Here is a 14,577-nt window from a genome sequence, read left to right as displayed (position 1 = left end):
ACTTTTAATACGGCTACAAGAAGAAACTAAAAGTCCTTATTAAAAATAATTATGTGAAAGCTTGGAGATTGTTTGGATACATGGCAAGTTGGTGACTCTCGCATTCTAAGAGCAGATATATCACTTCCAGAACTTCAGACCCATACAAATTTCAATAAAGTCTGGTAGTGTTTCAGTGTATAAAAGAAGACATTTCATATCAAGGAATGGAACACTCTGTTTGATAAGTACAGTGTTGCTGAGGAACAGCAGGGGAGTGTTGGGATGTAAATAGAGACAGTCAGTACAAATGTGAATAAGTATACTGACTGCTTTTTGTTGAAATTCACTTTGATTGTTTTGACACTGGATTGTATTTACACTTATTAAAGTACCATAATATCACTTTATTTTGGTACTTGATTTGTAAGTGTACCCGCAGGGTCTTGTTTGATGATATCCCTGCACAGACTTACCAGTAAAGATCGGCGTTGTAGAATGGACCAATTTGATGATTTGTGTGATGATTGATTCATTGCTGTAGTCTATAATCTCCCCTGCCTTTGCTAAACTTTTGCTTTCAATATCTAGGGTATGGCATCACTTTCTTGGGGTGATTAAAAATTCAGAAATCTTTATCTGCCAGCGTTTTCACTTATTTACATCTCTTTCGTGACCACTTATAGGCATTAATTTTCTTATGGGTGTCATTAATCATTCTACATTGTAATATTAGTAACTTTACGAACAGTCTGTCCTCCGAAGTTAGAATCAGTGTTTAATTTCAAAGCAGTTGCGTGGAGACACCACTGATCTCGGTTTTTTGGTTGAGGGATTACAAACAGTCAGAACAAGTTTAAAGTGTGAATTTATTCATCAAACTCAATTTCTAGACAAGCACTGCAAGAAAAGATGACATCCTAAAAGTGTATATTTCAGATTCCTCCAGTATTTAAACTTGTATTCGGGGGCTTATGTGATGCTTTAAAATTGACACGAATTGCAAACTAATCTAAACCGTCCACTGATGCAGACTTACCTTGCTGGTTACACTGCCTCCTAAAATGGCACCTTAGAAAGGGAAGATTTCAGAATGTTATGAAATGCTTGTACTACTCACCACTGGCAACAGTCTCCTACTTAACTTCTGGTCATCCTGCTTTGAGGGGAGTAGGATTGATCTGTGTCCTTTAACCTACCTACTATCGCTGTGGAAAAATTCATGTTATTCCGCAAATGTTCAAAAATAGACTTCTACTCACATCAGGCAAGACCCGGCATTCAGTACAGCCTCCAGTGGATAGGCATTCAGCTTCCCAAATGGCCTCTACTTACCCACACACTGTAACGCAAAGTAGTCAGAGTACAGAGAAAAACAAACCGGAAACTGAGTTTCGACAGAATCGGTTTGATGCCACCATGGGTTCAATTATGGCAAATTCTTGCCTTTGCATTTGTGATGAATTTTGACAAGTTTGCTGCAAAAACTAGTGCCATAGATGTTTCATATCCCCACTCAGATTCCAATTTGCTGTTCTCTGAACGGCAGATCAAGATTTTTCATTCTGTGCCTACCAAATCATCATCCTCTTTATCATCAGAGTCATCCTTCTTCTCCTCTTCTTCCTTTTCTTCTTGGCAGCTTCAGCTTCCTCATCAAAATCTTCCATCTCAACCTAACAATGAAGAAGAATAATTGATCACTGCTAAAGAAGGCTAACAGTTCCAAAGGCTGACAGTCCCATACTAGTATCACCACAATAAAGTGAGTTGTTGAAGATCTAAATATCAAACTCTCTTTTCATTAAGATGCCACAATGCAAAGTACATTATTTGAATTCTATGTACGACCATTTAAAATGTTAATAAGAAAAATAAAACAACCAGCATATGCTTTGTCAGTTTTGTTGACAAAGACAGACATTTTAAGAAAACAGGGGCTTAATACAAAGCAGCTCCCAAGAAAATCTACACCTGTAAAAACATACAAATATAATATGCAATATATGATACCATATTTGCTGTTTGGCTATTCTGCAATCAAAAAAGAATCTGATTGCGGAGGTTGTTCACTTTACTTTGTCTGTGGAGCCTGTGGAAATGATAACTTTGGCCTATGTCACTCTTTTATGTCACTTCTATTCACTACCACTGTCAACTCTAGGATGATTTATGCCAAAAACTGAATTTCCATCATGGTAGGGTTTCATGAATTAGAGAGAGTAGGCAATTTACGGATCTTGAGGAGTACTTACATCGTCAATGGCATCATCTTGTATAAGTGACCTCACATCAAGTTTCAGATAATAAATAGGTGTGGGCTCCCACTCATCTATGATCTGTAAAACAGATAATATGTACAACAGCAGTATTAGCAATACTGAAAGCTTCTTCAGCAACATTTCTGATTTGATGCATTAGACATTGTCTGTCATTCAAGCACTCATTGGTGATTTGTCCTGGCTACACTGTAGCAATGCTTTCACAAAACAATTACATTAAAGTCAAAAAGTTCTTTTTTCATGGTCACAGCAGTATGATCACACAAAAAAGGTACAAAATAAGTGGATGCGTTTGAGTTGTATTATTACCTTTTTGATTTCTTCCTCAGTGCGATGGTGTACATTCCGCTTGGCACAGGAATGGGCGTCTGCACTCACCTCTGCTATGTAAACCTAATGTTACAATACAAACATGAACGTGTACACTTTATGACCAACATTTCAGCAGGATGTCATGTCATGGGTTAGGTGTGAACAGGATCTGACATATGCCAACTGCTCTACACTGGAAAGTGCTCTTTAAGTCATCAAGATTTGCTGTTTTGAGTCAAAAACTGCCACAGTGAAATTTGTCATAATATGGCACTCTTCTTTCAGTCCTGACAACTATTGGGATTAATGGCTGACAATTATTTACAATGTTGGCCATGTGTCAGTTAAGCTGAGTTTCATGAGTTTCAGTGGTGAATACATCAACAAAATACAGTAGCAGGATCTAACGTGACAATTTGAATAGGCTATTTGTAGTCAATATTCAAAGGCTTTCAATGGAGGGCACAGGTAGGTACAACCTGTGTTTTCAATACTCTGGTCAGATCCATCTTAGATAGAAATTTGGAAGGATAATGATAGGTAAAAAATAAGAAACCATGCAACGACAAGGTGGTTGACATTAAGTGAGAAATTACATATCATAGACTGCTCTAGGGGAGAACTTTCCATAGAGATACCGTACATGCCAGGACATACTAGGGTTCTGCGTGAAGCTTTGCCCACCAGATTTTATTGTGCACTTACTGTCTTTCATTTGAATATCTATATATTGGGATGTCTGAACATACAAGTGGAGGCAGAGACCTAAAAAAAGACGGTGCAAGTAGACATTCCATGTAAATGTAACCTTGCACACAAACTCGCATTGGTCAAAACAGCACTGCATCACTGTGTACCACATTCCTGGAGTGCTCTTACCTCAAAGCCCTTCTGTTTACCATAAGTCCAGAACTGTTCAAAATGTTTTACTTTTTGATTGATGGCATCAACCAATATGAAGTCAAAGAAGCCATCGTCCACAGTCTTCTTGAAAGCTTTGTAGAAACTGGTGCGGTAAGCATCCTCCATTTCTGCCTCATATTCATATTCCAATACCTGATGTACATTAAAGATGGAATTACTAAGCTGTATCAACAAAATAATATGAATCATTTGAAAATCTCATCATTTATATATACTATGTACAAGACTACAAAGCATTGCAACTCATTTTGACAGGTTTTTACAAAGATCCAGGGAAGTATGAAGATAGTTTCGAAACCAAAGTAGCACTCTTGCTCTATCCTAATTGGGCTGCTTCTTCATGACATCACACTTCTACCATGAATATGCACTAATGAGTATTTGTCTGAACTTTTTGATGAAACTATCAGAAAGTTTAATTTCACAAATGGCAAAATTGATAATTTGAAATTCACATCTGACCACACGCCACTGTAATAACAATCGAAGCAAACTGATGCAAATTTGTCTGAATCATACACAATATTTTTGCCTACTATTTGGCAACATAGACTGTGCTGGCAGCATCCAACAGCTTGCCGTGAGTTGGCAGACTAGGCAAGGGGACCCCACGCCAGCCATAGAGGTGATGGCAAGTATCTTGGGGTGAACATCACTTCGACCTTACAAGTTTGAATAATCATTACTGGCAGTTTGCAAATAGGGGTCAAATGACTGTTCAGGGAACATGCTTTCGAAACACATGCATTCTCTGACAAACACATTTTTTTCAGTTTATTTTCGACTCATGTCTACTCACTATTTATTCAAAGACATCGTGATATGCAAGATTCAATGACACTGAACGCCTGAATCATGACAAAATTATGGGATCTGGGACCAAACTAGACACATCCAATCAGTAGTACTACTTCTTGACATTTGCATAGATTTACGATAATACGGCTTTTTATAGGGGAGGTTCCTGTTTATTAAAATAAGTAACAAATCTAAATTGCAATCAGCCAAATATGATTGTCTTGGTATGCAAAGGGAAACTCATAGTAACATCTACCTGCTTATGTTCAAAACAAATATACTGTATTTTCAAAGGTGGAAAGATCCATACCAAGAGATCCCCTAACAAGTTCTTGTCTTTGTTCTGTGCTTTTCTCAGACAGGTGTGACAAAAACACGTACACATACACTGGACAGAGGCTACCAACCTTTGTCTTCACATTTTTGCCAGTCTCTGGATCTTTGACAACCTTGTCAACTTCAGTCATGAAGTAATCATCTAAACACAGCATTCTGGGATTACTTCCACTCAGCTTTGCTTCTCTGTCCTGTTGGAAGACAGTTCATACAATGCATACTAGATGATAGAATCAAGAACTATAAGAGACCTCTGACCATAACTGACATGTTACTGTTCAGAGTACTAAGGTACAATCACTATCCCTGCTATTAGGGTTCAGCACAGACCGTGAAGTTTATCATCATCTCAGTAACACAAAATCTCATGATGAAACTGATAACAATATGCATCATTAAGGATTTGTCTATGGGATTATTGAGAACACATTTTGTGAGTATTGCTGTATTTTGCAAAGCACATTGCAATACTGGTACCTACAAGAATTACATCTATCTATTTATCAACTTATATGAATATGTTTTCTTAAAATGGTGTAGATATGATACAAATACTCCGTGTATATGGTGTTTAATATAGTACACAGACAAAGACTGATTGACTGTAAAATGTAGGCTACTTATTTATGCATGACAACAACAGTACGGTGAAACCCTGTTTTTGACTAACTGAGCAAGAATGTTATGGTAGGAAACAGGTAGCTGGTTGTGGAATCTGGTACCATAATACTTTTGCTGTTGGCTAGAAAGCATGCTTTGCTCTTCAAAGGGAATCGCTGGAAACATAAATTGGGGACCCTGGTAATAATATAAGATTTGTCACCCTTCCACGAAAATGCTTTATTGTTATCATTAATCATAGAAACAATAATAACCTGCTTACCTTAATGAGCTTGGAGACATATGTCTTGCCACTGCCTGGTGGTCCCCTTAGGATGGTCACAATTTGCTTGGGTCTACTCTGCCTGCCAGGTTTATTAAGAATATTCTCCACCAGTATGGTTTCAGCAGGCTGTGTGGTATCTATCTTTTTAGGTGCACTGCTTGCTGGTGGTGATGCTCTGTAAGGCTTTCTGTCTATAGGTCCAAGCAGAGAGTAACTTGACCTACTTTTGCTGGAGTTGTCACTGAAATCTGCCGGGTATTCATACTCTTTTCTGAGGAGAGTTGATAGGTGGCTGATCAGACCTACATGCTGTAAAATTCTACTTGTACGGTACAGCGGGAATAATAACAATCCATCATATTGCTCATCTATGGTGGCCTACAGCTTCTGCCCATTAAAATATGTTACTGAACTGAAAAACATGCTGGTATTCTGTGGCAGCTGTCTGCCATCGGCCCTGTGGAAGATAAGCATCTTTACTGAAGCTTGCCAGGCTACCCTCGTTAAATAAAGTTTAATAAAATAATAAAATAAAAATAAAATAATTCACAAAATTCTGATTTTTTAAAATTACTTTTCTTGTGACACTGCCGACTAGGCCTGTCATTTAACTTTGTGTAACTCTATAGTAACCTAACAGCATGCTGGTATGCGGTGGTAGCTGTCTGCCATATTTAAATACATTTCATTTTCATTTTTCTTTTAATTTGCTGTTTTTTTCATTTTACTTTAAATTTAATTTTCATTTTCATTTACTTAAAGTTCATTTTATTTTTTTTTACTTTATTTCTTATAACGAAAAAACTGCTTTAAATAAATGTTCATGCTTTTCTTAAAATAAAAAAATATTGTTTTTGATTCTTTTTTATTTTTTCTTTTCCAAATTATTTTATCTTGTATGCAATTGCTTTTGTTTTTCTTTTAGACATTTTTTAATTTCACATGAATTACTTTTGTAAAAATTCACTTTTAAATTAATTTTAAACATAATATAAAAGATTGATAATTTTTACATATTTTAATCAGCAGCAGCTCTGGGCCATAATACACATATATCACTTTCCTCTCACATTAATAACTTTTCTGGTCTAATTATTGTTCATATTCTGGATTTGAAATATCACTCTATATGCAAATATCACACACACTCAGCAACTGACAATACAAGTTTTGTTTACCTGTCATCTCTACCATATCTGTCTTTGTCTTTGCTAGCTCTGTTGTAATCTTGGCTTTTATATTGATTCCTTGCATCCCTGTCATCATCGGATGTTTCTCCACGGTCTCTAGAATGTTCCTTGTCTCTATCCCTGCTTCTGTTTCTCAAGTCTCTCTCCCTGTCCCACACATAGTCTCTGTCCCTCTCTCTGTCCCTGGCCCTATCCCAATCTCTGCCTCGGTCTCTACTTCGATCCCTCTCATCGCGCTCTCTGTCTCTGTAGTCCCACTCCCTGTCCCGATCCCGATCTCTGCTTCTGTCCCAATCTCTGTCCCGGCTGAGATCTCGCTCCCGGCTTCTCTCTTCAAAGTCTCTCTTTCTGTCGCGCCCATCATCTCGGCTCCAGTCACCATACCGGTCTCTTCTGGCAAACTCCCGCTCACGATCTCGACGGGCGGCCTCAGAGTTGTCATAATCTTCACGATAACGATCTTTTAAAATAAAGACAGTGCCAATATATCACCATGTAGACTTAAAGGATGTTTAACATCTGTAATATTGTTCTGTTTCAACTCATGATACTTAATATCTTCCAGTGGATAATCCTGTTTAAATCAATCCTCAGTATACTTTCATGACATCATGTTCACTAAGAAGCTTCCAGTTGCACACCCAGTAGAACTCAAAATCAGTGTCTCTCTAACTACATCCATTCATGAGTACGGGGCTCTGCCCTGCTGAGGTGCATTGGGGGGGTGATAATTTCTAATCATGCAATGATCACTTTTCATTGATGTAGCTCGAACAATGAAGGATCATCACTATTGTACTTTAAAAATTACTGCCACCTGCAATTGATGAAAATGGGGTTGACCCGGATTGATATCAGTATTGGCACTATTAACTCGTCAATCACTTACCTGGACGCTTATCTGCCTCCTCTTTCACCTTTGTGTCACGCTCCTTGAGGAAGATGCTGACCTCTACTTCTCTGCCAAGAGGTGCGTGATGGCCATGACCATAATCTATCTCCTCCACTGTCTTTGATGTCTTGAAAGCACTCTCTTGGGGCTGCTGAAGGCTTGCCAGCATCTCAGCTGAGAAACGAAAACCAATACAAACACACAATTATCACAGATATTCCATATTTCTCTATGGTACACTATACATGCACAGCATGTAGTGTGGATATTCAGATTTGTGCACAGTCATCCAACTAAAGAACATTGCATGACCAATCTTTCAGATGTGCTCTTCCCCCTTGCTGCTTCCCCCCAACCATTCATTACCCTCTATAGAAAGTTGAACAAAAACATGAGATGACCTGTCATTTGGTATCAATTCTTTCCTGCCACCTGGTGGCAAGTCTTTGAATCCTACTAATTCACTGAATCAAACTATCATGACTGCTTTAACAATGTCAAGTAAAATGACCAACATTCATAATGCTGAGTCAAGCTGGAAGTCATGTGCTGACAAAAATCACAGGTTCACTCGAATAAAAGGGTTTGTAAAAAATGTCCATGGTTCTTCTGAACCATGGACATCTTCAGCTCAACTGTCTATAACCAAACTGATCATGACATCAGTAGTGACTATTGACCTGTTCACAAGGAATTGGGGTAAACACTTTGAACTGTACAAAGTAACCACACTTTCTCACCATGTCTCTATGAAAATGAAACTTGAACAGTAAATTTCATGGACATTAAAATTAAATGTAATTTTGACATTCAAGATTATATGTAAAAGTTCAGCTGAAATGAGCAATTCTGACATGGTGACCATGGCTGAGAACAGTTAGCCAATTCATTGAGTTTCACATCATGGCGGGTAGAAGCCATAGTTACGACCTTTGACATGATGTGGAAACCTTGTCAGTATTCAGATTAATGGCACAGGTGGAAGGTCTATCTCTATTCTGTGGTGGTGCATGGCTTTCCGACCTCAAATATACTGCTCATGCAAACTCAATGCTCTGCATACACTACATGTACCTTCAGGGGGTATTATATTTACACTGGGCTATTATATGTGTGTGAACACCAGTGTCTGTAAATATTAATACGTACAGTATTCGGTACTTTTTTCTTTGCTATCTCATCCAGTAAAAGTTTGGTGTTCTGATGATGAGCTCTGAGCCATGTCATTCTCTCAGAATTTGATACCACTGGGTGATATCACTGTGAACCTAGTTATATTATCTAGCAGATTCTTAATCTTGGACCAGGAACACAGTCAGCAAATCAAATGCATAGCACATTAACTTTTGACTTTAACTAGTCTGCTCTAAGGGTGAAAAGTTTACTACATTAAAATCTGAGGACACATTCAGTCAGAATTATTACTTTGCCTTTCACGCAATCCCTAGTAATAAAATTGGCAATAAAATCAACCATCAGGCCATGAAGTGTTACTTTAACATCTTTTTGCTGTAAGGCTTAATTCTGTTGATGTACTTGTCTGCCAAACCTTCCCTCTGAAGAAGATACATGTATACTATACATGGCAACCTTAAAAAGTTCAATTGGTGATGAATGATAATTATTACAAGCTGACTGATACAGAGGATAATTTTGCCAATGATGTTTTGATGAGAAGCTCTGTTTATCAAAAACGCAAAAATTGCCCCTGCATCCAATATGGCATATTTTGTCACAGTTTGAACAAATCTAAACTAGTTCATTCCTGGAAAACTGTACACAAATTTCAAAGCAGGTCCTAAGAATGAGATTTTTTACCAAAAATGGTAAAAATTGCTCCAAGAATACAACATTGCATATTTTGTCACATTTGAAAAAAATCTGACCTAATAATCCCTATGAGCCAGTATACCAAATTTAAAAGCAATCGGAGGCAGAGTTAATAATTTATTTCACAAAAACAACAACAATTGTCTGCAAAATACGTTGCATATTTCATTGATATTGGAATAAATCTGACTTACTTAGATCATCCTTATGAACCTTTATGTACCAAATTTCACAGGAATCCGTCATGGTTTGAACCAACTGTTACAGATTCTTACCTCTTTTCTCTTCACACCTTTTGGCATACTCATTGTATTCTTTTTCAAAAAAGGGATCTTGGTTTCTCGCAGTGGTTCGGTTCAGGCTTTCTCTTGCATCCCATGCCAGTCTTCTTTCCATGCTAATGTCCCTAAAATACATAATATGGAGCACGATGAATTTTGATACACATGCATAGAACACATAAAGCTAGTTACCTTTGCTTGAGTTTGTAGAACATGAGCACTAATTGAATAATTTTGGTTTGTGCAAGCCTATTTTTGTATATACAGAATGGTCTATATTTGAAGGATGTCTATGGTAGTTACCACCTATTGGCTGGTCATGGTGTGCCATGCATCTGTTAATCTGAAGAGAAACCATTGTCAGGCACTGTAGTCTTCAAAGCAAGTTAACTGAAATTTTCAAAGTGATAGCAAAACTGACAGTTAGAGAGAGAGGGAGCGTTAAAGATTATGTTTATATATAAAGTGTATGGTATGCATCTGTGAAGATTTCTACCGTGTTCACACTACGTAAAACTGTAAACATTTTAGAGACACTGTTTGTGATTTGCAAACACTGACGATTAATAATTTGAGTATGCATATGTCCACACAGACAAAGTTAAGTCTTTGTTTTTGTGTTTTTTGGCTGGCTTTAACAATGCGCCTTCTCAAGTTCAAAATTTGTTGAAGTCCACACCTGTAGCATTCAAAGATAGTGGGAATGAACTATGTCACTGCAGCTGGTTTTGGTCTTGAGACTGTTCCTCGAAGAAAGGCATCAAGATTCACAATGTACCACTCAGTTTCTTGCTGTCTACAACTACCTTACATCGGAGTTTCAGCGACACTGCTCAGCTGTCATCTTCAGGCCCTTTTGCATAGCCTAAATTTCAGCTGTAAACACAGCTGTCCCTACACATTTGGTTCAGTATTTGTTGCATACTTTTGTTTGAGCAGACTAAAATCAGCAATTTGACCTTTTCATTAGACTAATTGCTGCCCACTGATGCAGTAGTCTGTGCAGCCGCCATAATGAAAGCAAGTTGAATGTTATGCGTTACAAATACCTGCCGCGTGAAGGCATTTAGAACATTCCTGAAGCGGCTTAGTCCATTCAGAAAGTGTGTTGTGGATAGAATTAATCTGTACACTGGTTCAGGTAGGCCGGCAAGACCAACTCATATCTGAAACATTCCAGGACCACTGAGGACCATCAACACATAATTTTTATGCCAGTATTTGACCTAAAACGTTTCAGAAGTGTTTCAATAGACCCTGTGTGAACATGGTATTAGTTGGCTACCTCTCATTCATTGTTAACCTTGAGATGTACTCTTTCAGAGATTTCAAAGTAAATCAAAACATCATGCATGGAAAATATTTATCAACACAAGCTGCTATACATTCTACAGCCAGCATATTTTCACAGTAGACGATGATGTTTTGGGGCACATCTTAGGCAAGTGAAAATAGTTCAAAAGGGCACAAAAGCCATGAAGAACATTATATGGAAATAGTGAATGAAAACTACGAGTGTAGCACTAGCTTCCATGCTAAAGGAAGCCATAGGTACACTTTACTTTGAAAAAACAATCTAAACTTTGTGAATTAGGTGTGCATTTGTGAGGTTGCCCTGCGATTGGCAACTTTTGATTTCAACTCACCATTCAGGACCCTGGTCAGTCTGTCTGTACGAGTGAGAGATATCTCCATACTCATCAAACTCTGGAGGCATTGTCTCGTTAGGAAATCCATCTTGGGAAAGCCTTATAGGTCTGCCAGCCTACACGATCAAAGTGTGGAGAAACAGCAATTTCATTTCATACACTTTTAAACAGAAAACTTTTAATGGGGTCAGAACAATTGTCCTACAAGGAATAAAAAATTAATCTGATTCTGCAAAGTTCATATATCAGGGTAAGTTGGTTTAAACCATTGACGCATAACATTTAACATGATGTTGCATTTTTAACAAAGACTCTAACATTTGAAGGCCCCTGCAAACACAGGTACTGTACGTATGAATTTACTGACTAAATCAGCTACAACATACCATGCAAAGCAAGTGAAAATACCCATAGGTTTTGACTCAACGCCACATTTTACTGACTTGGAGGATAGAAAAGTGACATGCCTGGCAAACTATGGGTTGATAAATTTTAACACTGGCAACATGCAATACTGTTCATACACCGACTATACTAACTAAGACCAAAAATGTTAAACTTTCATGTGCTTATTTCCTGATGTGTGACTATTAAATACGCGATTATTTTCCACTTGTGCATCTGAACTTTATATAGCTTTGACCTTGATATCAATAGGTGCCGCAATTGCACTGATAAGAATTCAACACACATACATGTAGGCGAGTGAACTTGAAGCTGATACAGCTCCTTGCTAAGTTTTTGATGAAAGCAACAATAACTGAATCACTGCATAGCACTCCTAAATCCAATTCAAAGGAAACTGACATGAATGGAGTAGAGGTGATTGCCATAATGACAAAGATTTGTCTAATGCTGTGACATTCTGTTGCACATGAAGAGTTAGCTATCTCCAGATGTGTATGCTGTTCTTTAACAGACTGAAGACTTATGATTGTGGTATTCCCTTGTGCTAGTGTATTCATTACTTAAAAAGGACACCCCTTAATTTAAAAGCTGCACAGCCAATTCCAAAGCTGTCAGGCCATTGGTATGCAGAATGCAACGTTTGACCAAAACTGAGAAATTTGCTCTAAATATTAGCATAGGTAAATGTTATCACCATTTGAACAAAACTGAATGAGGTTATCCCTATGAACCAAATTTGATTGCTACTGGACAAACGTTTTTAGAAAAGAGTTTTTGAAAAATCCACAAAAAAAGCAGAAGAAATGCAAAATTGCTGATTTCATCATAATGTGTAGAAATCTCTCTTAGGTTATTTCTATGGATGTGTGTATCAAACATCAAAGCTGTCTAATGAGTGATTTGGAAGAAGATGATTTTGTATTAAAAATGGCAAAAATGGCCATGATAATGCACAGCTGTGTACTTCACCACAATTTGAACAAATCTGAGTCATACCTAGGGACCTGTGTACAGAATACATGCAATCAGGCTTCCAGTTTTCAAGAAGCGTTGTATGCAAAAAGTTGATAGACAACAACAGACAACAGACGACAACCTTTCTGACAAGCTCTGCATCACTGAGAGCAGAGAAAACAAACAAAATGATCACCTTTTTTATCTGTTACATATTTGATGTATTACCTAAATCTCCATCCTTTCTATGATCACATTTGATACAGCCTCTGTCACGCTGAGTTTTTGAATCAAACAAGTCATCGTAGATGACACAGTCCCCACTTGTTAATGGGTACTTTGATTACAAGTCCTCAGAGAGGATAGAGTCCTCTTCATGAATTTGGTCTGATGTCCTTTTACTAAGTTTGAATAAAATCGGTGAATAAAATCGGTTGAGACGTGCCCTAGTTTTGGCTAAGGACATGAAAAAATTGTAACAAAATGGCTGCCATGCATCCATATTGGATCATATCTTGAAACAAATTGACTTACATATGTATGACGTTGGTCAATGTCCTTGTACCAACTTTGAATAAAATCGGTTGAGATATGCCTGAGTTATGGCTCTGTACATGAAAAAATCATAACAAAATGGCCACACAGCAGCCATATTGGATCGTATCACAAAACAAATTAACGTGCATATGTATGACATAAGTCAATCTCCTTGTACCAACTTTGAATAAATTTGCTTGATACATGTCTGAGTTATGGTTCTGTACATGAAAAAAACGTAACAAAATGGCCACACAGCGACCATATTGGATCGTTTCACAAAACAAATCAAGGTGCATATATATTACATAATTCCTTGTACCAAATTTGAATAAAATCAGTTGAGACGTGCCTGAATTCTGGCTCTGTACATGAAAAAATCGTAATAAAATGGCCGCCTGGCAGCCATATTGGATCGTATCACAAAACAAATCGACGTGCATATGTATTACATAGGTCAATGTCCTTGTACCAAATTTGTATAAAATCGGTTGAGACGTGCCTGAGTTATGGCTCTGTACATGAAAAAATCATAACAAAATGGCCGCCTGGCGGCCATATTGGATTGTATCACAAAACAGATCAACGTGCATATGTATTACATAGGTCAATGTCCTTGTACCAAATTTGTATAAAATCGGTTGAGACTTGCCTGAGTTATGGCTCTGTACATGAAAAAATCGTAACAAAATGGCCGCCTGGCGGCCATATTGGATTGTATCACAAAACAGATCAACGTGCATATGTATTACATAGGTCAATGTCCTTGTACCAAATTTGAATAAAATCAGTTGAGACGTGCCTGAATTCTGGCTCTGTACATGAAAAAATCGTAATAAAATGGCCACCTGGCGGCCATATTGGATCGTATCAAAAAACAAATCGACGTGCATATGTATGACATACGAAGTAATCTATGTACCAAGTTTGAATGAAATCGCTCCAGGCGTATCTGAGATATCTGCGTGAACGGACGGATGGACGGACGCACAGACGGACGCACACACGCACGGACGGACGGACGGACATGACCAAACCTATAAGTCCCCCCCGGACTGTGTCCGTGGGGACTAATAACAATATGTTGAAATCAGCTTTAAATTTTTCTCTCCAAATGTACACATTATAAATTAATTAGACATAATTTGAGTGAACATTATAAATTAGGACGTTTTTTCCAGGTAGAATTGCACAAATCCCCTATTTAAATGTTAAACATAGCCCCAAAGTAAACACAACTGCACAGCGTCCCGGTCTCCCCTCTACAATGAGATCTTGAGAGAATGATATCCTCAGTGTATTGATGGTGGCATATTATG

At 37.7% G+C, this 14,577-nt stretch overlaps 2 protein-coding genes across 4 annotated transcripts in view; both read right to left on the bottom strand.

Moving 5' to 3' along the window:
• LOC139150144 (small ribosomal subunit protein uS12m-like) overlaps positions 1-14,577 on the bottom strand; it is a 629,842-nt gene that overhangs the window by 204,634 nt on the left and 410,631 nt on the right. The window lies entirely within an intron of this gene.
• Positions 1-14,577, bottom strand: part of LOC139150133 (YLP motif-containing protein 1-like) — a 37,518-nt gene that overhangs the window by 9,739 nt on the left and 13,202 nt on the right. For 2 of the 3 annotated variants that reach the window (XR_011556197.1, XR_011556198.1), the window contains exons 4-13: positions 11,357-11,475; positions 9,705-9,835; positions 7,597-7,773; positions 6,696-7,167; positions 5,515-5,788; positions 4,703-4,822; positions 3,453-3,629; positions 2,571-2,654; positions 2,235-2,318; positions 1,555-1,655 (exon numbers count right to left, since the gene is read on the bottom strand). Coding sequence is in view for 1 of the 3 variants with exons in the window: in XM_070722310.1 (XP_070578411.1) it covers positions 1,587-1,655; positions 2,235-2,318; positions 2,571-2,654; positions 3,453-3,629; positions 4,703-4,822; positions 5,515-5,788; positions 6,696-7,167; positions 7,597-7,773; positions 9,705-9,835; positions 11,357-11,475 (1,707 nt within the window). In the remaining 2 variants the exon portion in view is untranslated. The remainder of the gene's footprint in view (positions 1-1,554; positions 1,656-2,234; positions 2,319-2,570; positions 2,655-3,452; positions 3,630-4,702; positions 4,823-5,514; positions 5,789-6,695; positions 7,168-7,596; positions 7,774-9,704; positions 9,836-11,356; positions 11,476-14,577) is intronic. The other variant, XM_070722310.1, reaches the window with a different exon arrangement.

The sequence above is a fragment of the Ptychodera flava genome, chromosome 14 (assembly GCF_041260155.1).
Source record: "Ptychodera flava strain L36383 chromosome 14, AS_Pfla_20210202, whole genome shotgun sequence".
Lineage (NCBI taxonomy): Eukaryota > Metazoa > Hemichordata > Enteropneusta > Ptychoderidae > Ptychodera > Ptychodera flava.
The sequence above is the reverse complement of the archived record's forward strand: the minus strand, read 5'-3'. Positions and strand labels throughout refer to the sequence as shown.